The following is a 22,329-nucleotide window of genomic DNA, read 5'->3' as shown; positions in this document are numbered from 1 at the left end:
GGCAGTCGACCCATCCCGCCGCTTTGGCACAGTGCAAGAGGTGCCAGCACGTGCATGGCCCCTGGGTGCTGGCTGTCAGGGGAGGGGACCCTTCTGTGGGCAAATACAGCGTGTCCCACTGCTGGGAATAACGGAGAGGAAAAATGCCGAGATCTATCCCTGCTGAGCGAGGGGGCTGCTGGCAGCATCAGCTGGAGACCGACACTGCTCTGCCTGCGGAGGGGCAGGAGCACCACACCGCACCCCGCGCACTCCCCAGCATGCTCTGCTCTTTGCAGAAAGCGAGGTATCTTTCTGGGAGCGTGTTTTCATCTCCAAAGGCCAGCATGGCCAGGCTGGGAAGTGCTACCGTGACCCAAAACCCATGCACATAAGGAGCTTCAAGTAACTAAAGACAGCAAAAAGAGCATCAAATTCCCCCCACGCTGACAGGCCAAGTTCCTACACTGCTGGGTGACACCGTGATGCTGATGTGGCCCTTGGCCCCAGCGCTGGGGCTGGCGGTGCTGGCCTGACCCAGCCTCCTCCTCCCCAAAACCGCCCCAGAACCCCCAGTGCCGGGAGGACCTGCTGCATAGTTGAGGGCGAGGGAGGGCTCCCGGGGCGACAAGCCGCGCAGCATGTCTGCCCGCTGTGCCATGGCCGTGGCTGCGGCGTTGTGGTGCATCTGCTGGGATGTGATGTAGTCGTTGATGATGGTCTGTCGGTTCTCCATGGCGGCCGTGTCTGGGTAGCCCCGGATGAGGTACGGGGGGTAAAGGTGGGGGTACGTGGGGCTCGGAGCCAGATGCCTCGGCAGGTAGTAAGCAGCAGCTGGGAGAGAAAAGGATGCAGACGTGAAGTGGCTTTCCCTAGAGGCTTTCGGAGCATAACAAGGAAAAAAAACAATCCCAAACAGACTGTGCCCCAAACAAAGGTACCTGCTTCCAGTTGGATTCCCCTCGGGATGGCGGCGGGGTCGAAAGCCAGCGGGATGTGTCCTCGGTACAGGTCGACCCCGCTCACGCCACGGAGCAGGTGCTCGTACGGGGAGATGGGGTGGTGGTGCTCGGCCACGGGGGCGTGCGGAGACTTGGAGTTGGTGAGCTCTCTCGACGTGGGGGTGATCTTTCTGTCCTGGGCCACCGGCTTCCCAGCAGTGATGCTCCCTGCAGCAAGCAGAAGGAAATGAGTCAGAGACTGAGCGCCGCGGCCAAGCCGCATCCCTGAGGGGTGCCTGCAGCCAAGCGTGTCCCCCAGGGACGCCCGTGGCTCCCCCTGAACTTGAGGGACCTTTCCCTCCTCCCTGCACTGCCTTGCCATGTTATGCCACCAAGACCAAGGCAGGCCAAGCCCCGTTTGCACCCGGGAGAAGCCTGTCCCAAACCATCCCTCTGCCCCAGCGCATCCACCGCAGCCACGCTGGGCGGTCTGCGAGTTCATCCTGGCCCACAGAAGCAGCCGGCGGTGGAGCCTTGCTGCCGTGCCCCTTGGCATGAGCAGGTCACTGCTGCCGGACAGAGCTGGGGACCCCAAACTCCTGGCAATGGTGACGAAACACAGTTCAGAGGGTTCAAGCACCCGCCACTCTCTGGAGCCATAAGCTCTTTCCCAGCACATGCAGGGGAGTTTGGATCATGTCAGGGACTTCTCATCTCTCCCAACCTTAGCTGAGCATTGGTGGCACTTCTCGCCCAACCTGGGACGAGCATCACCACCTCCTGTGTCTATAACAGCAGGCTCCACAGAGAGCCACCCCCAAGCAGCCCGACCAAACCCCTTGCACCAGCCTGCACACCATATGCAGCCTGGTCCTGGCTCAGGGAGCAAGGAGCAGCCCCCCCGCACGCACGCAGACGGATCCAGACCCGTTGTTGCTGACTTTAAAACACTCCCGGCTGCAACACGGGCTATACAAACCACCGCTCCCTATCCTTTCATGAAGTTCAGCGTCTCTGCATGGCTGCTAATAAACCAAACCTACTGTCGAGGCAGAAGGAAAGTTCAGGAGACTCGGAAAGCTGCCTTCCAACTCCAACCTGTGCCATGGGGACTCCTGCAGATCCTCTGCACCCCAAAACGCTGTGACCTCTGGACATGCAGAAATCCACTTTCCTGCTGGCGTTTTGCAGGAATGTTGATTTTTCCCTTGGGATCCCTCCCCACCGCCCAGGTGCTGCTTGCCTCGCATCACGCTCACTGTATGTGCCAATCTCAAAGAGCCGCCAACATCTGAAGGCTTCCCCCAAAATGACTGCCCTAACTGGGAAGACAGCAGAGGCTGCAGCAATGGGACACAACGACCACGGAGACCTGGAGCTGGCACAGAAGCTGTCTCGTGCTGCATGCCCCCAGGTCACAAGACTCTTGGGTTAGGACAAAGATTTATCACAGAATCACTAAGATTGGAAAAGACCCGCAAGATCATCAAGTCCAACCAATCATCATTTGCAGGCAGGAGATGCAAATGGCCCCGAAGCAGTTACCTGTAGCTAGCAGGCTTGGTGGGACAAGGTGTCTTAGGGACTGGCTTTGGCATTGATCCTGCTCACAAACATGCCATGAAGCAAGAGGGTTTTTTGTGCTCTGGATCTGCATGTGTCTCACCAGACCACTGAGCCCAGCCCAGACACACACCTGGTCCCCGGGAGCCCCAGGTCTGGCTCCGGGGGCAGGAGACAACTGATGCCAGGGGGTGTGGGCAGACCCTGCCCGGTGCAGGCAGACGGGCCGGGGAGACAGCAGATCCCAAAGGCCAGCTGCACTGCCCGGATCCACCAGCTCAGAAGGGATTAGATGTTCCTGGAGGTGAGGCACTTGGGTGCCCAGGTGATGGATGAGGCATAAAGACACGAGACAGGCAAACACACAACAGAATGGTGAAAGGCCTGAAGATCCCCCCCCGCAGTGCACCAAGCACTGCTTTCCTGCCTGCAGGAAAGCACCCCCCTAACAGGGGTGCCCTGGGCCAATGCCAGGACAGGGAAGACGCTTTCTAAACACCATCAGCTTCACCAGCCGTGGTCGAAGTTTCCCTTCGGTCACCCCAGTGCAGACACGGGGTGCCCTCGCTGTAACTGTGCGCACACCCCCAGGGAGGGAGCTGAGCCTTAGCTGTCCCTGGCAGCTGCCCCAGTGCCATGAGTCAACCACGGCCGCGGGCAAGAGTGGGCGCAGGGTGCTGGGGAGAACGGGTTCGACAGACATCTGCCAGGAACGGCTCGGGCAGGTAGGGTCAGCAGCCACCTCCCGCGCACTGTGCCCTCTCGGCTTGCTACAAATCTTAGCATCAAATAAAAGGTTCGCCAAGTACCTTCATGCTGCCGCGGCGTGGACTCCCGCGTGGAGACCGGAGACCCCCTGTGCAAGTGGCTGCCGAACGCCGTGCTGTGCCCTGCCTGGTGGTCCTCATAGGCGAGGGCACTTTGGTGAGGTTTGCCCGGCTCGGGTACAATCACAGGAGCCCCTCTGGCGATGGAGCCACCCGAGTTTGTCACCGGGCTTGGCCTGTTTTTCAGGCTCTCTTCATAAGCTCTCTCCAGATTCCTCGGGTCTTGGATGACATCCAGCGAGTGCACAGAGTGAAAAGTCCTGCCGGGACTGCCAATAATGGACCGCACATCATGCTTTTTGGAGGAGGAGGAAGAGCCACTGTCGTACTTCAGTGGGGTACCCTGGGGACAGAAGGCAGAGGGGATGTCAAAGGGGCATAGAGCAGAAGGGGATGCAGCGACTGCATCCCACCAAGTTTCAACGGGACTTGTGCTTCCTCGTTCAGCGGGTCAGTACACCAGTTTACTTGGTCAAATGGCAACAGCCATTGGCAAAGCAGAGGTAACAGCTCCGCATGGTGCAAAGCAGGGTGGAGTGCCATCTTGCACGTCTTGTTGTGCTCCAACAAGATGATGATGAATCACTGCCGAAGGCCGGCTGTGCCCATCACGCCTCTCTCCTACACACACACTGTGAAATGCGGTAGGACTATGAGGTGCCATGGGAACCCTCCAAATATTTGGAGCCCAACAGGAGACAGCATGCCACGTTTCACCCTAACTACTGGCCTTGCTGGGTTGACACTTGCCCATAAAGGGAGGAGACCAAGATAATGCGCACCCAGAGTCACAACTGCTGAGGGCACTGAGTTGACTCTGGCCTTGAAGAAGAGCCGATGTGTCCCCTTCCGTGTGTGCGTGTGGACTGAGCACCGCTTTCTTCACGGGTCAGGGGGTGCTGTGCTCCTTTCTCCAGGTTTTGCATTTATCTGCTGCGAAGGATCACAGAATGGTCTGGGTTGGAAGGGACCTTTAAAGATCAAATGATGGGGAAGGGCAACCTGTACCCAAGCAAAGCCTCAATTCTCACCAGTGATGTGTTTGCAGCCCAAAGCCCTCTCTGTTCTCCTTTTACCTTGGGAACGGTCCCCAGGGTCTGTGCAAGGAGAGCAGCCTGAGTAGGACCGATCTCATCTACCATTCGCCCCACACTCACCTGCGTGATGGAGCCTTCCTTCAGCGGTCTTGTCAGAGAGATGTCTGGTGTCCGCCTCAGCTCCTCCCGGGGAATCTCATGGATTGATCTTCCCGCTTCTTTCACTGTGGCCACCAGGCCTTCGTGGGCTGGTTTCATTTTCAGGGGAGTAAGGCCCTCATGAGACCTGACCTTGTAGGCATCGGGTAAGTCCCTCGGTGGAGTGTTTTCGCTCTTGAGCTGTTTGGCTTCTCTTCTGAGGTAGTCCTCATGGGCCTCCACGTAGGACCGAGGTATTCCTGCAACACCCAAGCAGATGATGGATGCAGAGGGTGATTCCCCAGCCAGACACTGGACTCCCAGTTCCTGTGGGGATGCTCAGTCCAAGGGGGTCTCTAGTTAATGCACGTAACTTGGGGACTGGTACCCAACTGAGCACACAGCAGCTCCATCACTAACGGAACAGGACCCCCTCACATCTACCACCACTTTCTGGACCCATTTCGCACTAGTTTCAACCTGCCTTCATGCGAGTCACTGCGAATTTTACCCAACTTTGGTGCCAGCTTAAGTTGGTAGAAGATGAGCAAGACTGAAAAACCTCTCTGGGCGCATAGCCAAGGCTGCAGAGATCTGCAGCTGGACCTTTATGTGTCCATCCTTGTTTCCTCCTGCCCTAGCCTGGCAACAAGAACAAGGGGCCATGCATGTGAGATACTTCCCCACGTTACCTCCGGCCGTGGCCATCTTCTGCTTGCAGGCTTTACCTTGTGTAATGGAGCCCCGCATATGATGCTGCTCCTTTAGGTTATGGGGACTGTGTCGGTCTGGAGGGATTGCTCGACCCATGAGACCTAGAACAGATCCAAGGGGGAAAGTTGGGTTGTGACACAGGAGTTCATTTACAATGAATACACAACAGCAGTGTTACCAGGGACTCCTGGGACAACAAGGAAAAACATCAAGAATTTCTAAATTACTTGACTTCTCTTTTTTTAAAATGTGCTTCCTTTTTTCGTAGTCCTGAAACTGGTCTACCAGGACAGAAACCAAAGGCAAATGGGCCAGTCTGTGGCCCTTGTTTTCCCATGCTGGTCAGATGCTGTCCTACTGGGATGTGCTGCAGGGTACCAGCTAACCACTGCCAAAAAATGGGTACGGGAAGGTGCATCATGTAGACAAGAGACAAGATGGGGTCTCTGCGGGTCACTACTAACACAACGCGGGTGAAAGGTTTCACCCAGACTCACCTTCAATGCTGGCAGATAAGGTATCACGGGCTGATAAGCCCCGGCTGATCCTCCCCTCCATCATATCATAGGTCCGCTTGGTTCCCGTGGTCTCATGTGAAGATCCCGAGCTCCTGCTGTCTTCTTTGGGACACTGAGAAGCAGCAACTCCACCTGGGGAAGGGAACATCGAGAAGCACCATCAGGAGCATGGAAAGTTGGCAGTGGCCAAGGCAGGGTGTTTACTGCTGCTTGCGTGCATTGCTGAAAGGTCAGATCCCATCCCAGCATCAGCCACCGCTCAGCAATGCCAGAAACGTCGCATGAGGTTGGCTTCCAAGAAATTCAGCTGGTGTTTTCTCCCCTCCCTGCCTGCCTCAGACTCCAGATCTGTGCCTCCCGCTCGGGTAGGAGCGTCCACCCTGTTGTGTCCTGCTCCCTCCCTCCCTGGTGGGGGTCAGATGTAGGCAGCGGGACAGCCCGGAGCCAGCGCGGCGCTGGTGTCGGCAGCTGCAGTTCCACCAAACTTGGCCCTGTGGGTCTGGGGATTCTTATTTTTTTCCCCCTGTTTGTTTTGATTTTTGCTAGACACCTACTGTTTGGGATCTTGGCCAGCCTTAACATTTGCTGAGACACTCCCTGGGTGAGAAAACCAGGGAAAAGGGGGGAGAGGCAAAGCTGAGAGAAATTCCTTTGAAACAGCGGTGAGCGCGCACAAGAGCTGGGAGAGACGGCAAGAAGTCCCACGCAGGACTGACGGAGCAAGCACCAGTGTGACGGGAGGCCACCGACCACCTCCTTGTCTGAACCCGGAGCAGATTCTTCTGCAAATCAACAGTGGTCAACTGTCCTGAGCTACAGCCCCCACCCCTCTGCCAGGGCAGCATCACGCCTGCCCTGGGCGATGGGCATCCATTGTGTGCGGCGAGCTGGGAATTTAGCAGGCAGCTTCTGATCCAGCCAAATGCCTCGTGTTTATCTAACGAGCTCTGAGTGGGGATGTTGGCTTGGAGAGACAAACGCTTCTGCCCACCGTCCCTGGCCTGGCCATCCCTGCCAAGGATTGCTGGTGCCCTGGTCCTCCTCTTCGTGGGCAGAGAAGGTGGTTATACAATCAGAGAAACAGGAGGAGAAGTTAAAAACATTCATTCCATTGTGGACAATCGGGAACAAAAGTCCTCCTTGGCAAACCCAGTAATTAATAAAATGGGATTATTACAACTTCACACCCACTATCGGTTTCCGCAATCAGCACCTACTCAATCCAGAAAGGGTTTGGGGCTGTGTGTGGGGAAATAAGAGGGGGATCTGTCCCCGAGCCTTCACTTCAGATTCATTTGGCGGGAGGCATCCAGGGGTGATGTTCAGAATCAGCCAAGCACCTCGCGGCAGACGCGGGGCGATGTGCCTGCACCCTGTCATCAAGGCACATCTGTTGCCAACAGCCCTTCTGCAGAAGGAGACGCGGTCCCAGACACCCTTTGTACCGCTGGGAAGCAGAGGGAGGGCGCAAGGGAGAAGAGAGGCTAAACAGAAAGAAAATCACTCCAAAACCATGTCCCTTGCCTTGCAGAAGCCATCAGCAATCATATGCAGAATGAGAATAACCAATTTAGCACAATTCAGCTCGCACATGCTACAGGATCTCGTCTCATTACAGCTCTTTTATTTTAAGTACCCTCATGACACTAAAGAATTTGCAATTTTTTTTCTGCTTGCCAAAATTCATAATCACCAACAATTTCAGTTTTCTTATTTAATTTTTTTTTAACTCTTCCGCTCCGGGCTGCCAAGCCTTGCTGGGCTGTACAGGGGGAAGGAGGCAGGCAGCAGGGCTGGCTAGGCTGCAGAAGCAGGCGAGATTACTCAGGATGCAATAAACGCTATCAAGCATGTAAAAGGCTGCCGTGGAGAGGAAGGAATTAATTCCTCATCTGTGTCCACAGGGGGTAGGGCAAGAGGTGATGGGCTCAGGCTGCAGCCGAGGAGATTCGGGCTGACACCGATGAATGTGTGCAGTGGGGAAGAGTCTGGTCTGCAGGTCTCCTTCGCCGCCCGGAGCGGGATCCCAGCTCTGGGGACGGGCAGTCCTCGCTGCCGGGAGCCTTCCCCGTCTCTCCCCTGGCGGCACCGTTTTTCAGATCAGCCTCATTCGACTCCAAGCCCAGGCAAAGGAGATTAAAATAGCTTCTTGCACAAACAAGTCCTGAAACGCTTCCTGCGTCCTCCCTGGTCCGAGCCCTGCCAACTGTCCCAAAGGGCACCCAGACACAAGCCTCTCACCGTGACACTTCTTATCTGGGCTAGAGTTGACAGTGAACGCGGGCAGGCATGGGACAAGCTGGTTTCCACACGGCGGGCGAGAGGCACGGTGCAGAGCACGGTCCTGAACGGTCTGCGGTCCCAGGGTACACGCGGAGGTGGCATCAGCCGAAGCTTGCGAGTTGTCCCCCGCGGCCTGACCTGAACCCTCTGCCTCTGGTCCTGGATGAAACAACCAGCCTGCGACAAAACCAGCTGCCTGCTCTTGTGGGCAAGAGGAAAGGGACTTCTGCTGGACACCCTCTTCCTGCAGGACTGACCCCAGGGATGCTCTGCCCCAGGGAGGGATGCAGCTGCCCCGGGAGGGAGGCAGGGGGTTCAGGCAGCACAGCAGCCGCCCAGAGATACCTGCTGAGGCAGGTGAGTGCAGCTGGGGTTAGGATCTGCTCCTTAGTCATCTCCAAACTCAACTGAGAACAGAGGTGACATATGAGGACGGCCATCCCTATGCGTGCCAGCGCACACGCCAGTATTTTACCCGAAGAGGACGCGGGGCTGCGAGGCTGTGCTGTCTGTAACTCAGCTCTTCCCATCCCCAGCTGTGGGCGAGGAGAAGCCCGGCTCCGTGCCAGAGGTGTCCGACCCAGCACACGGCGAAAGGCGAGCACGGAGGAGTCATTTCCAGCTCCGCTGGAGAGGAACATCTGCTTATCTCTAATGGGAGCCACCGGGACTCGCAGAGCAGCTTTGATGGCCAGTGCTGCGATCGGATGAGCAGGCGCAGAGGAGGCAGGAGCAGCTGGTGACTGCCTGCTGATACCGCTAACGCAGCGAGGCACCGTCGGCATTTACCGAGGAAGCGCGTTACCGTACAGCAGGGGTGTGGGCTGCAACATGGCTTTTGGGTTTCTCCCGAGCCCTCTCCGGAGCAGCCCTGCTGCTCGCTTGGCTTTGCTTTGCCATACTCTGCTCCCTGGGTGGGCAGGGTCAGCCCCATTAACAAGTCACACCGTCTGTGCTGGGGGCAGCTTCCCACCCCAGACGGGGCTCCAGGCAGGTCCCTCGGGGTCCTCTGCGCCTCTGGGCGATAGCAGCCGGCAACAGGCCAACACACCCCCCAGACAGGCTCCTTGTGGGACGCAGGAATGGCTTCACCCCCTCCAACAGCTACAGATGCTGTGGCAAAACTCACAGGATACTGAGGTGTGGTGCTGCTGGGCCTGGGAGGATTCCCGCAGGGCATCCCCATGCTGGGAAAGCTATACGGTGCCCAAGACGTTGCAGGTGGGAATCCGATGTCCAAATAAACCTTTACGCTGAACTACCTGACTTGCCTCCATCTTGCAGGTTCTTGAGTCCCACCTTGGCTCGAGAGCCTGGGGATGTTCTCATAATGTTTTTGGACAGTCCGCTCCTGCACAGGGTGCTAGGAATGAAGGCAATACCTTCCCATCTGGTCCTTTCCTCTCCCCTGCTCCCCAAAACCAACGAAAACCAGAGACCCTGTCCACGGCCACGGCCCCACTGCGCCCCTGCCCACCGGGAAAGCTGCCTCCAAGGAAAGACAACCACATGGGAGAGAGGGAAACCCAGCCAGGCTGTATGCAGGTGGGGTGGGAAAGGAGAGAAAGGACGCTGGAAGACAAGACACAAAGCTGGCCCATTGCACTTCATCTGCCTTTCCTCAAATAGCTCCTGACTCCCAGCCACAGCGGCAGAAACCCCCAGCGCCTGCCCTAAAACGGCAGAGGATTACGACTTACCTTCGTAGGACAGCACGTGGCCTTTCTTCCCTTCATAGATGACATGTCCTTTGGGCATGGCATCCTCTCTCGCCTTCTCTGCTCTGCTGGGGCTGTCTTCTCCGATTATCCTGGTAATGGTTCCTTTGTACAGCACTTCTGCCGGGGTGCCCTTGGAAAGCCACCAAGATCCATATTTAACAGTGTCACAAGCAATTAAGCAAGCGCGCGCACAGGACAGGCTGTTCCCCGCGGGAGGCTGAGCGGAGGCAGAGCGCGCCCGGCCTCCGCTTCCTGGCGCAGCCACAGTGAGGGACTTGTAGCTTAATTATTGATGAGGGCGATAACGAGGAGCGGTAAAAAGGTACGTGATCTGTGTGAGGCTGCTGGGAAGAGGCAGGGGTGAGGACAGCACAGACCTCCAAGATAGCAACTCTATCAACCTGTTTCAGCGTAAGCTACCCAGCTCGCTTCCACCCCACAGGTCTGGGGGGACAGGGTGGTGCCCCCCTGGGGACACCTTGGTGATGGCAGGGACTGGTCGAGCGTTAGCTTTTCCCTGCAGCCTATTTTCTCAGCCTGGTACAGGCGCCACAGAGATGTCCTGCCCACCCAGGGCACATCTGCTGGCAGCAAGCGTGACCTTCAGAGAGCTGCCTGCGTGTGGGAGCTGGCGGCTGGCAGCACGCCCGGGTGAGATGGCAGGCGTCAACGAGACCGGTCCTGGAGCAGGTCGGGGAGCGAAGCCTGCTGGTTAGCTCTCTAACAGAAAGAGCATCAGGGTCCTTACACAACTGGTGTGAACCAAAACGTGTTTCCCCAGAGGCACACACGGACACAGCTCACAGCCACCTGCGCCCTCCAAATCCCCTTCGAAACACCCAGAGCTGGATGTCCTTGAAGACATTGTTGGTGATTAACACCCCACTGCCATCACAACCTGCCGGTGCCAACCACCAACTGGGAACAGCCGCCATGGGGTGATGGTCCCCCACCCCATCACAAGGAAGGCACAGCGATGCTGTCGGAGCGAAGCTCTGGATTGATGCTCGCCTACTCTGCTCGTTTAACCCCACCAACCCCCAGGACTGATGCTCGTGGGAAGCCTCAGGGAAGCAATGCCCCAGCCAGCTTTGCTGGTGCTTCCAGGTTGTGCCAGGGCAGACTATTTCCCCACCCCAGTCTGGAGATGCCCCTGCTCTGTACCAAGCCCCCTGAGCGCCAGCGGTTCCCACAACCCCGTCGCAGCTGCTGGGACGTGCCAGCACGTGGGTTCAATGCTCTGATCATTTGCCCCCGCAGTACACCCGGTACCAGCTTTCCCAACCGGCTCTCCCAGCCCCAGGTAAGTCATCTTCCTTCCGTGGACGTGCTCAGAGGGATTTGAAAGCAAGTGATGACAGATGGCTTCAGAGCAGAGAGCATATATTCAAGATCTGCCTTCTGTGAACTGGATGACTAATCTGAGATCAAGTATCAGCTCTGGTACCGGGAGCTGCTGCCGGAACAGGGGGCTCCTTCTTCCCAACGGGAGCAGAGGGATGCAGGCTGCTGGGCCAGCAGGAGAGGCAGGTAACGCCCTGGGTCTGAGCTTGGCACCTTATTCCCAAGCCAAACAAAAGGAATCTAGATGGATTAATTACCTGGATGTAAAATAGTGTCTAAACAAACTCTGCTCATCTGATCTCTGGCACGTGGTGCTCAAGACCCTTCCTGCCCACCCACTGCTGCCCATAGCTGCTGCAGGGGCATACAAGAGGATGGAGCATGCGTTTTCTCTCATGGGTTATTTACAGCCCCGAGCATCTGCTCCTGGCAGCTGCTGGATGCAGGGCACCAGGCAAGTTAAGCCTTTGCTCAGGGCCAGGATTCAGGTTCAGATCCCCAGGGCCAAAGGGAACATGGTCACCCTCCTTGAACTCCTTCAAGGAAGCAAAAATCTGAGCGTGAGTGGCTTTAAATATCTGAATGATGGCCAGATAAAATCCCCACGGGAAACAGAATTTTTTTTTTTTTTAATGCTCTCCACTCTGTTACCAGATGAGCAATAACTCACACTGCAAAAAAACTATTGCCCGCTTGCCAGCTGCTCTTCTGAAGATGGATGGTGGAGATTAAGGCCAAAGTATCTTCCTGCTCAAGAGAACCTTTGGGCAGGACCCCCAGCACAGCACGCTCAGCCCTGGCAGGAGACCTCGCTACCTTACATGCACCTCACAGCCTCCCCCTCCCCTCTGCCTAGACGGGGCCCTCCACCCATCTCCTCCTTCTCTCCGCTCCACTTTCTTGCACTGGCAAGACTATTTTTCTAGAGCCATTTAAAGCTGCTTTCGCCTCTGTTCCTGACAGCTATGAAAAGCAAAGCGGGGTTTAGACATTCTGTAAGGCTCTGCCGAGCTCTGCTCTTCTGCAGGCTTGGCTCACGGGACAGGGCTCGTGCCAGCCCCAGCGGAGGCTGTTCGCAAAGGCTCCGGCCGCAGACCCCTCCGAGGGGCTCCGCAGGACGGGAGCATCGCAGAGCTCTGCTGCTCAGCTTCATGCCGCATGCTTGGCGCGCCCCGCAAACCCCCAACCGCCGTGTCCAGCACCGCAAGCTGCAGCTGCCAGCACCCAGGAAGCAAAACCCACCAGAGACGAGGGACCTACGTGTGTGATGGACCCTCGGTAGGTGATGGGTGACTCTGGAGGGGGTCTGGATGTAGGCGTTCCCTTGGTGATGCTCCCTCCCGAGGCAGAGCTGAGGGAAGTACCTGCAGGACACAAAGCCGGTGAGCTGGGGGCTGGATTTGCCGTTCAGCACCAAACCTGTGGGGCTGAGACTACTGACTAAGCACAGGATTCAACCCAATCTCTAGCAAGTTGAGGTACTGGAGGGGAAACCCTCCGAGAGACGTCAGTGTTAAATCCCATGCCTTGCAGAGCCCTTCTCACCCCGTCCTCTGAGGGATCCAGCCCTGCGGGCGCGGGGCTGGGAGGTGGAAAAAATGGATATTTTGAGGCTATTGGCTCCCTGCTGTCTTCGTGGAGGGGCCAGGCAGATTTACAGGCCCGGGTGAAAGCACAGCCTGTCTCAGCCTCTCCTGATGCGGTCAGAACAGATCTCCGGTGAGACACAGCTCAGGATGGTTTGAGTTCATTCACGTGTTATCTGTGCCGGGTCGGGGCCAACCCACTACACTCCCTGCTTCCAGCTGCATTAATTGGGGGGTATCACAAACCAGAATTTGCACTTAAAAGCAACCCCTCTGCATTTATTTTCTTCTGCCTACGTAATGGGGAAAGATTTCAACGAAATGTGGTCCCTGCCCAGCTGCAGCAGCAACAGTGAAGAGCCTGAAAACCCATTAATGGCATTTAAACAGGTCTTGCTTTGTCTTAACCAAGAGATTCTGGGGTACCCCTTGAACAGAAAACCTCCATCAGGATCAACGACCGATGCCCTGATTTGGGGAAATGGCTAGAAATGTTGAGACATTGTACAGACCTATCTGCCCACCCTCTGGCAACACCGGAGAAAAGGGGCGAAGAGACCCCCTTTGGCTGGGCACAACCCCAGAAATCAAATCCCAAATCACCAGGCAGTCGCAGCCAGCGTGGCATTCGCCAGGCTTGGCAGTGCCAGCATCCCTCCCCTCCCGCAGCCGGGGCAGGTGCCTCCCGCCCCGGCTCCTCACCCCGCAGGATGGAGCCCTCCTGGGATGGCTGCAGAACCAGACTTTCTGGCTGGCTGGCCTGGCTTCTAGGAGAAAGTTGTTCCTGCTTCACTCCAGGAAAAGGCACTGGAAAACATTAACCATGTATCAACGTACGTGCAGGGCACGGGGCTGCAGCCCTTGACTGCTCGAAGCTTTCAGCTCTGCCAGCCCCGGGTCGGCACCTCTTCGGCGCCATTGCCGTCCCCACTGGTTTGGGACGGACTTCATCAAGGCTGCGGCGGTTGGCAGAGCGCACAATTGCCGGTGAGAAAAGCAAGATCCTTGTTCTCACCCTGGCAAAGGCACTGCTGGGTGCTGCCTGCACTGGGAATGGGGCTGGAGTTGAAAACCCAGTGCTGGTTTATAACAGGACACGCGCACAGCAGGAACTAGGGCCTGTCCTCCCCCCCTCAAGACTTGGTCCCTCGCCCATCCCCTCCTGCTGTTAAGAAATGCTTCCAAATCTGCAGACTAAACACTTTCTTTGTTCACTTCAGGCCATTTACTCTTTATCCTACCGGCCTGGAGAGCAGCAATATATTTCCTTCCTTCGATCACGGTATTAGCCGGAGGGTATTTATAGGCTGGGATGCATCCCTGACCGAGTTGCTGCTTTCCTATACTGCACAAATTTAGCTCCCTGTGTCTCTGCTCTCCTGACGGACTAATCCGTTCATCCTCTTAGCAGGTCTCTCTGCGCTCCCTTGCCATGTCCTGCGCTCCTCCTTCCCCCTATGCCGCCGGCAAGCTTGCTCCCCGCTGCTCTCGGAGCATGTGAGAAATCACTCGCCACCCAATTCCTTACCCAGTTTCTTGGGATCCATGGTCAGCGGCAGGCCCATGGTGATGGAGCCGACGGGGACCTTGGCGTGCTCGGAGCTGTAGGGTGTGTGGAGCTGGATGGGCATGCCCTGCGGTGCGAGAGGAGAGGTCAGGAGCGGCTGCCAGCCCCCATGAGGCGTCTCTGCCGCTCACACCCCATACCCTACCTGGGAAATGGATCCGACGGGTCTCTCCAGCACGGAGGGGTGCTTGGCAGAGGAGATGAGGGGAGGAGGGTTGGAAATGCTCGCTAGTCTCTGTAGCCCCGAGCGAGAGCTCTCATGCAGGTTCAGCGGGATGGGGTGTCCTGTGTGGAAAAGACGAGCGTTAGCAAGACCGGGGGAAGGCAGAGTGGCAGCAGCTGCCGGAGAGAAAAGGGGCAAGGGAGGGAGAGGGGCTGGATGTGGTGAACTGGCCGGCTGTGAGCCTGCACTAGGATCCAGGTCACACAATCATTTTGGAAAGGACTGGAATAGTTTAAATTACTGCCTTCTCCCCACTGCAGCCTGAAGATGTTCTGCACCCGACTTGTCTGTCCTCCAGCTGGAGAGGGACAGCGCAATGAGGGCTAAAACCTGCCCGACTTCACACCAAGGGCAGCGTAGGGAGTGCCCACACTGTTCTGTGGCAAACCATGTCCCTAAACCTGCCCTGGCCAGAGCTGGGAGACCTGCCTGGCCACCCTCAGACCGCTGCATTAGCAGCGAGGGAGCTCCATGCCAGCTCCATGCAAAGCAAGGTGTTAGCAGGTTTCTGCTGAACCCCCTCTCTTACCCCCTCCCCAAAAAGCTGCATCGTTTTCAGAGCGCGACCTGCGATGCCGGCTGCAAACACAGCCTCTGTGCTTGGCCCCAGGTCAGGACGGAGGGCACACGCCACGCAGCCGGCAGCTTTTACTTGCCTGGTGGGTTATACTGAAACAAGTGGGGCTCCGCCTGGGGAGAGGTTTTTATCACATCCCGGGAGTAGGACAGGACAGGGGGCCAGCACGAGGCAGCCGTCGGCTCCACGCTCAGCTTCTGAGCCTCTGCGATGGACGAGAAATGCACGGACTTTTCTGCAAGGGAAACAGAAAGCAACCAGCTTGCTCAGCAGCCCCCACGGGCGAGTGGTCCCTGCGGGCACGGGCAGGGCAGCCTGAGCCAGCTCCCAGCACGGGAAGTGGCTTCAGTTCAGTCTGGCCTGGCCATGAGATGAGGGCTGAATTCCCCAACCAAACTAAAAAGAAAAAGCCTCAGTGTCACTGCCTGGATTTGACAGCATTTATTTCACTCAGATGCTTAAAGCGCAGCGGGGAGGACGTATGTCCGTGTTGGTGACTCTGCTGGTGCTCACTGCCAGCCAGGACCTCCATGGACATCCCACCCCGCCCAGGAGAGACGGTGTTCAGCATGCAGCTGGTCACTGGGACGAGCGCAGGGTCCAGCTCCTCGCCAGGGCTTGCCCACGTGCAAACTGCGCCTGGGCAGATCCTGCCTGTGCCTACAGCTCCGCATCAGCCACCATGGCAGGGCTGGGGGGATTAAGGATGATCCTGCCAAACCCTTTGCTGAGGTTAAAGCCAAGAGGCACCAACGTCGGCATCCCTCCGGCAGGCAGGGGACATGCAGCAGGCACCAGCTCGCTGGTGACAACACGGTCTGCGCTGTGCAGATGGGCATGGGGCACCCACGGAGCCCCAGGCCACTATCAGGGACCGCTGCGCGCTGGCACGCTGGGAACAAGCTCATCCCCACATCACATCGCGACGCGAAAGCTCAGCGCTCTTAAAGGACGGCTGCCGGCTATAAACCATTTTCAGGCTGTAGGAAGCAGCCAGAAATAACGACATCAGCTTCTTGGACAGCAAGGGAATAATGTGCAGTGCCTGAAGTGACCAGATGTTCTCTGAACACCTGGGACAACCGCGCTGTACAAGACTGTCAAAGGCAAATGAAGATCAAGACGGGCTCTGCAGAATGACCGGATGCCTCTGCAGGGAGCAGGGCGGCTTTCTGGTCCTCTGCAAGGCACTGGGGCTGGGGGCAGGAAAGCTTCCTGAAATTATCTGGCTTGGGGTATACTGGATGCCAGGCTGGGTTCACCCTGGCTATAAAAAGGCTGATCGGAGACCAAGAAGTGTCTAATGATGGAGGAGCTGTGCTGGGGACGCCTGAACCCTGCCATGCTCTGCAGGGTGCCGGGGAAAAGAGGGGCTTCATCTGCACCAGCTCCATCCCAAGTGCATCCTCATGCTTTGCTGAGCAGATGGATGAGACAGCCTTTTCTGGATGGATTACAGGCAGGTTTAGTAGGATTTGCTCGTAATCGATAAACACTTAATTTTGCACTGCCCTTCTTCCCCAGACCCACCTGTGTAACGTCCGCATTGACCAGAAATTAGAAACTGGGCAGTAAACAACAGCAATCACAAATGAACCCAGTCTTTAATCATCAATTTTTGATAAAAATAGATGCCTGAATCCTGCTAAGCCTAATAATAGGGCAAGTAGATTATCAGAGGCCCAATTTAATGAGGCTTTACTGCATTATCGTTATTAATGCTCAGTGTACTGAGAAGCTGGGAGATTATTCTTGTCCCCTTCAGTGAGAGAAGAAATCCATTATCGGCACACAGAGGTGTCCAGGTACTCACACCTCTGCAGCCTGGCAGGGCTGGACCTCCGCCGCAGCCTCTTCTCTCCCCACGCTGGATCCCAGAGAAGATCCCTTCGTCCTGCCAGTACGGGGGAACCCAGGCACATCCTCCAGACCGACAGAGAGTCCCTGGCATGTCCACACTCCCTGATTTTCTCCCCTTCAGCTCAGCCCCACTCAACTCTGCTCATGCAGGGGCGAACAGTACTGGGATGTCCCGGCTGAAGATCCTCTCCAACGCCAAGGCACTGTCAGCCAAGGCTACGTGCACCCTGGATGGCTCTTGGAGAGCCCCGTCCTCCTCCCCTCCCCGCGGGAGCCGTCCCCTCCCCTGCGTGCCTCTCCAGCCTGTGAAATGCGGCCAGTTCCTAATTGCCCCCACATTAGAGGGTGGCTATAACTCAGCCAGCTTTTGATAAAATAGCACTTATGTGGGGAAGAGAGAGTTCCTATTACCGTTTATCAAGCCCCTGGAATGGGAGCGAAGGAGTCAGAGTTTATATGATCCGTCATCCAAATTAATGCTCTTGGCTCCCCATCGCCTACAAAGGCCAAATGAAACACAACTAAATCAACACAAAACATACCGCTGGCTTTCAAACCGCCAAGTGATAACCAAAGATATGCCCGATGGCGACTCAGCAATGGGAAAAGGGATCCGTCTGCCTGTCAGTGAGATCCAGGCAGGGCTGCCTGCCTCTGCTCAGCCCTGCAATTAGCAGCTCGTCTTGGAAGGCAGGGGAGGGGAGGGCAATGCTCAGGAAGGTACGGCTCGGCTCGCCTGGCCGCCTTCCAAGCCCATACAGCCCCAGCCAGCGGCAGCAAGGCAGCCAACGCCTCGGCCAGGATGTGTGCAAGACCTGGCTTTGAAGCAGATCCAGAGCGGTGCGAAGGATGTTTATCTCTGGAGCAGTTGCAAGAGTTCAAGCTCTCTTATCAAGCAGGGGAGGAACAGGAGTACCTGCTCCGCCGGAGCTGGCCCCTTGCTAGGAGGCGGCACGGGGCTGCTCTCCCGAAGGCTTTGCAGGCTGTGCTGGACTCTGCTGTTTAAAGCAAAGTCCATGTAGAGGTGGTGCAGCAGCACGATGTCTGCAGTCTGGATGCTTGCCACTTCACTGGGATGCCTCAGAGAGCAGGGGAGGGAAGGAACGTACACAGATTTGCCAGGGCTACCTGGCTATCTCCTCTCTAACCCCTGATCCACAGTCGGGATGTGCTCCAAGAGGCAGAGACAGCACTGGGCAGCTGCCTGAGTCCATACCCGTACTGAAACCAGGGCTATGGGGGACTTGATTTCTCCCCTCTCATCACAAACCTGCTAGTTTTCAAATGGGAGATGCATTCCCACCACGAACAAAGAAGACCAGCCTGTAGCTCCCTAGGGTCCATGTGCAGCCCCGACCCACACCGGTGCCCAGCACGCATGCACAGCTACGCAGGGTTTGGAGATCACACAGCTGGAGCCCAAGACCTGCTGAGATGTTTGCAGGGGTACAGGGAGGTGTAATTAATTTCATTAACATGGAACCTTCAGAGCACTTCAGAGGTGTGAGAGGAGAGAATAAAGTGTTTCATATCATTAGGGCTTTGCAGAGAACAAAGCCGTAAAAAATCCACCTGGGTAACAGATCCTTGCATTTAATAGTAGTGCCAACAGGTCACAGAATGGCGTGGTTGATCTCCAACCCCTAAACCCTGCCTTGTACCTAACACACACAAATCTGCCTCATCTCCTCATCCTCCTGCGGCCAGGAGGAAGCTGGAGCCGCAGTGATGGGATGCCGGCGATGCAGAGCTCCGGGTTTGAGCACTGGCCATGCCACCCAGCTCACCAGGAAGCTGAGCTGCGCAAGACCAGATTTGCACAGGATTACGGTGCAGGAAGAGATCGAACCCGATTACCCCCTGCCAGCGGGGAGAGCTGGAAGGGAACTGTTCCACCTGGACAGCAAACATGAGTGCAGCTGGAGACGGGACTTCACAGGTGGCAACACCGCAACTTAGTGGGAACTCCCTTTCAAGGCGAGCAGTCACCTTCCTTGCTTATATGCAAAGCATTCTGGAGGTGTGATGCACACATGGTGCTATTTATTGTTTAAAAAAAAAATTTGGCCAAGTGCCACCAACCACTGTTCTTGCAAGCACACCATTCTGTCCAGAGGGACATGGCAGCTTGAAGAATAAATACCTGGGCCTGGACACTGCAGAGCAAGCTGCTAAGATCCTGGCTGCCGGAGGGTGAACCAGTGCAGCTGTTTTCCAGCAAAGATCACAGCCCAGGTCCAGTGCCAATCTGCCTTGTCAGTGTAGTCTCATCCACCCTCCATCTCCATTCATAAGCAGATAATTTTTGCAGCTGCACCCCAACTACTTCCATCCCCGTGCAGGACCCAGCACTGGGGGACATCGCAGCCCCCCAGCCCAACGTCCCTGCTCCTCTGATCACACCACTGGTGACAGCGTCTCGTCTTCACATGCAACTGAACGGCAGGCTGGCTGTGAGGACACAGACTGAGCTGGAACAGCCTCTGACACTCAGATTAAAAACACATTTGGAGGATGGTCTCATCAGGACTTTCCGTCTCTCCTTAACCTTGATCCCCAGGTGCTCAAGCTAATAACGCTTCAGATGCTCTACGGTGGGAAACTCTGAATTGCTCATTAGGCAGCCAAACCACATCAGAGCTATTCCGGGGAGAAAGCACTGGGAACCTTTACAGGAACCTTTGGACTCCGAGTCACAGTATTAGCATTGATTTTAAATGAAATAATGGTCCCCGCTGAGCATTAAAAGCATTCTTTATAGAAAGCCAGCAAGGTAGAAAAGAGCCATTGTACCCGGAGCCCTGGCATGCCTCCAGGCCCCTTTGCTCTCAAGTGAATGGCAGAGACGCTAATAAAGGCAATCTTCACCTCCTCAGCGCTCGACACTGGCCCAGTGTTTTGCTATAGGCTCAATGAGACATGATGTACTGTCTAATGAACATGGGAAATTAGCCATGCCTCTCTCGTCCTGCTTCAAGATGCTATTAAAGAGCTTTCAAGGGTTGAAGCAAGCTTTCACCTAAGAGGAGGAAAGCTGCTGGCTGCGTACAGCTGCACACACCGGGCATTTCTGGGCGGATAAACACGCACCGACACGCGCACACCCCCTACCTTCCTTGTCCCCAACAGCGGGGCTCCTGCTCTTTCCCCTGGGACTGCTGCTTGGCTGCTGCTGCTCCTTCTCAGCCTGCTGCTGCTGGGACTGCGATAGCTTGCTCGGGGGCACGTCCTCACGGGCAGACTCGTGGGCTTTTGTGATCTGCTGCTGGTAGAGGGCCAAGGCATGGGGAGGCACCTGAGGCTTCACACTTCCGCTCTGCAATATCCCCTCCGAGAAACCTTCGGAAATCTGCAAAGCAATAAGAGTTGGTGACATCTGCCATGTGCTGTTGACATCCGTAACAGTCTTGGAGACATCAAGGTAGGTATTAGGAGAAGCACCTGCCCCACAACACTATCACTGCAAGCCTTACCAGCCCAAACAAGGCTCCAAAGCCCACCAGCCACAAGAGATTAAAAAAGCCCACAACAAAGAGTATCAGCTCTGTGCTGGTCACACTATAGGAGAGCCTCAGACTTCTTAAAACCTCTAATCTATAGTTAAGTGCTCGTAGCTTTTGCCAGAAGTTACATTACAGCAGCCACAACTTAAGCTGTAACATGGGAAACTGGAAGAACATCAGGAATGGGTCCTCCCTGAGTACTCAAAACCCAAAAGCAGGGATTTCCTCCCTGCCCACCCTGCGATGCTGCTCCTCTGCTGTTGACCCTGGAGATACCAGGGTGCTTTTTGTCACAGCCCAAGCCACTGTACCAGAAGGAGCCGTCAGCCTCAAAGAATACATGTTCTTTCAGTACAGGGTTACTGGGTAGCCAAAAAGGGGGACCAAGCAGAGCTTCTAGATGAGGAAAAGCATAAACGCTTCTTATGTGGTATCCTTCAAGTGGATGAGATGACAAGAAGCACAGGGCTGGGACGGTGCACACTTGCTTTTTAAAGCAACGGGAGGCAGCAGTCATGTGGCAATGAGAAGCTTTTTCTGTCCAAACCTCCCACGACTTTCTGATAAAAGAGCTCAAGGGACATCCAAACGTTGCTGGCAGAGCTGCTCCAGCAGCTGGGAACACGCTCTGCACAGAGAACACCTTGCCTGCTTGGGGGCTTGCACCGCCCAGGCACAGCTCTCAGCAGACCACGAGCTCGGCCGTTCGCAGGGATGAGCACATCCTGGCAACCCTGACGCACGCCACGCAGGGGACACAGCCCAATGGAAGAGCATACGCGAGACACATGTGGCCACCGTGCTCTCAGTCCCGGCCCTCTCTGGTGGGGTACTCACGATGGGAGGGATGGCAGCAGCACGCTGCTTCAGCTGCTTCAGGTCCAGTGGCTTCTGCGGCGAGGAGTTCAGCCTGGCATCGCTGGTGGTGTTGAGCAGGCTGGGCCGGGGGGACAGCAACCTGGACACAAAACATGCCTGTCAGCCGGGCAATGCCATGGACAAGCTCCACATCCCATCACTCCCCCGTGTCCTGCACCCTTCTGTTTTATGCTGCCAAGCCTAGAGGACATACTCTTCATCAGAGAGGAGCACGCTGGACCAGTGCTCACTGCTGGGAATCCGGGCTCTTGAACACATCATGCACTTGGGCTTCCAGCCTTGTGAGCTGCTGACCTGTCCCCAAACCTGTTCAGATGGCAACTACCTCTCCAAAGATCTCAGCGTCCACTATGAGGATGCTTGTCCGACAGGAGATTGCTCAGCTGGAAAATCTGCCACGCTGCCCAAAGCACGGGGGACCCGCAGCCGCTGGGGAGGTGTCTCAACCTCGACCTTGGTGGGCTGCAGGTGTTCCCGGGTCGTTTTGGTCTACGAGGGCAGGCACAGAGGGGAACGCAAGCCGCCCAAGCAATGCCCAGCTAGCAACTAGGGCAGCTTTGCCATGGGATGACAAGGCTGAGGGGAGGCGGAGAGCAGGATGGGATTCAAATCCTGCTTTCCAGAGGACAACTCCCATGGGGCTCCATGCTCAAATGAGACCATTATGTCCAGCCCAACAGGCTCTCGAGCCCTTTTTCCCTCATCCCCTACGCAAACTATTTCTAGCAAATCTGCTGCTGTTGTCCAGAATAAACCCGAGGGAGAACGGGAGCCCGGAGCCGGAGCTGGGAGTTACAGAGCAGGGCGACCAGTTCAGATTTCATTTGGGCATCACGCCACTCTCCGGAGCTCACACGTGGTGCTTGCCTGGCACTTGGGACTGGCCTCATGCTCCTCTTCAAGGACTGTCTTTTATCAAAGGTGCTAACGCTTGGGCAAGCAACCACGTGCACGCAGCCAGGGCGCTCGGATCACTTGAAAGACGAGAGGCTGGATTTGGATGGGATTTGGTGTTCGGCCCAGCAGCTGTGCAGCCCTGTGCCCTCTCCGTTTGCTCTTCCCCTCGGCT

At 56.3% G+C, this 22,329-nt stretch overlaps 1 protein-coding gene across 1 annotated transcript in view; it reads right to left on the bottom strand.

The window, feature by feature from the left end:
- NCOR2 (nuclear receptor corepressor 2) overlaps positions 1 to 22,329 on the bottom strand; it is a 180,810-nt gene that overhangs the window by 14,458 nt on the left and 144,023 nt on the right. The window contains exons 20-33 of the mRNA XM_059827785.1: positions 21,219 to 21,339; positions 19,990 to 20,227; positions 15,098 to 15,253; positions 14,364 to 14,503; positions 14,180 to 14,285; positions 13,354 to 13,458; positions 12,326 to 12,429; positions 9,701 to 9,851; positions 5,697 to 5,849; positions 5,214 to 5,300; positions 4,468 to 4,745; positions 3,293 to 3,653; positions 921 to 1,148; positions 568 to 813 (exon numbers count right to left, since the gene is read on the bottom strand). Of these exons, the coding sequence (XP_059683768.1) occupies positions 568 to 813; positions 921 to 1,148; positions 3,293 to 3,653; positions 4,468 to 4,745; positions 5,214 to 5,300; positions 5,697 to 5,849; positions 9,701 to 9,851; positions 12,326 to 12,429; positions 13,354 to 13,458; positions 14,180 to 14,285; positions 14,364 to 14,503; positions 15,098 to 15,253; positions 19,990 to 20,227; positions 21,219 to 21,339 (2,474 nt within the window). The remainder of the gene's footprint in view (positions 1 to 567; positions 814 to 920; positions 1,149 to 3,292; positions 3,654 to 4,467; positions 4,746 to 5,213; positions 5,301 to 5,696; positions 5,850 to 9,700; positions 9,852 to 12,325; positions 12,430 to 13,353; positions 13,459 to 14,179; positions 14,286 to 14,363; positions 14,504 to 15,097; positions 15,254 to 19,989; positions 20,228 to 21,218; positions 21,340 to 22,329) is intronic.

The sequence above is a fragment of the Gavia stellata genome, chromosome 21 (assembly GCF_030936135.1).
Source record: "Gavia stellata isolate bGavSte3 chromosome 21, bGavSte3.hap2, whole genome shotgun sequence".
NCBI lineage: Eukaryota > Metazoa > Chordata > Aves > Gaviiformes > Gaviidae > Gavia > Gavia stellata.
This window is presented reverse-complemented; position numbering and strand designations above follow the sequence as displayed.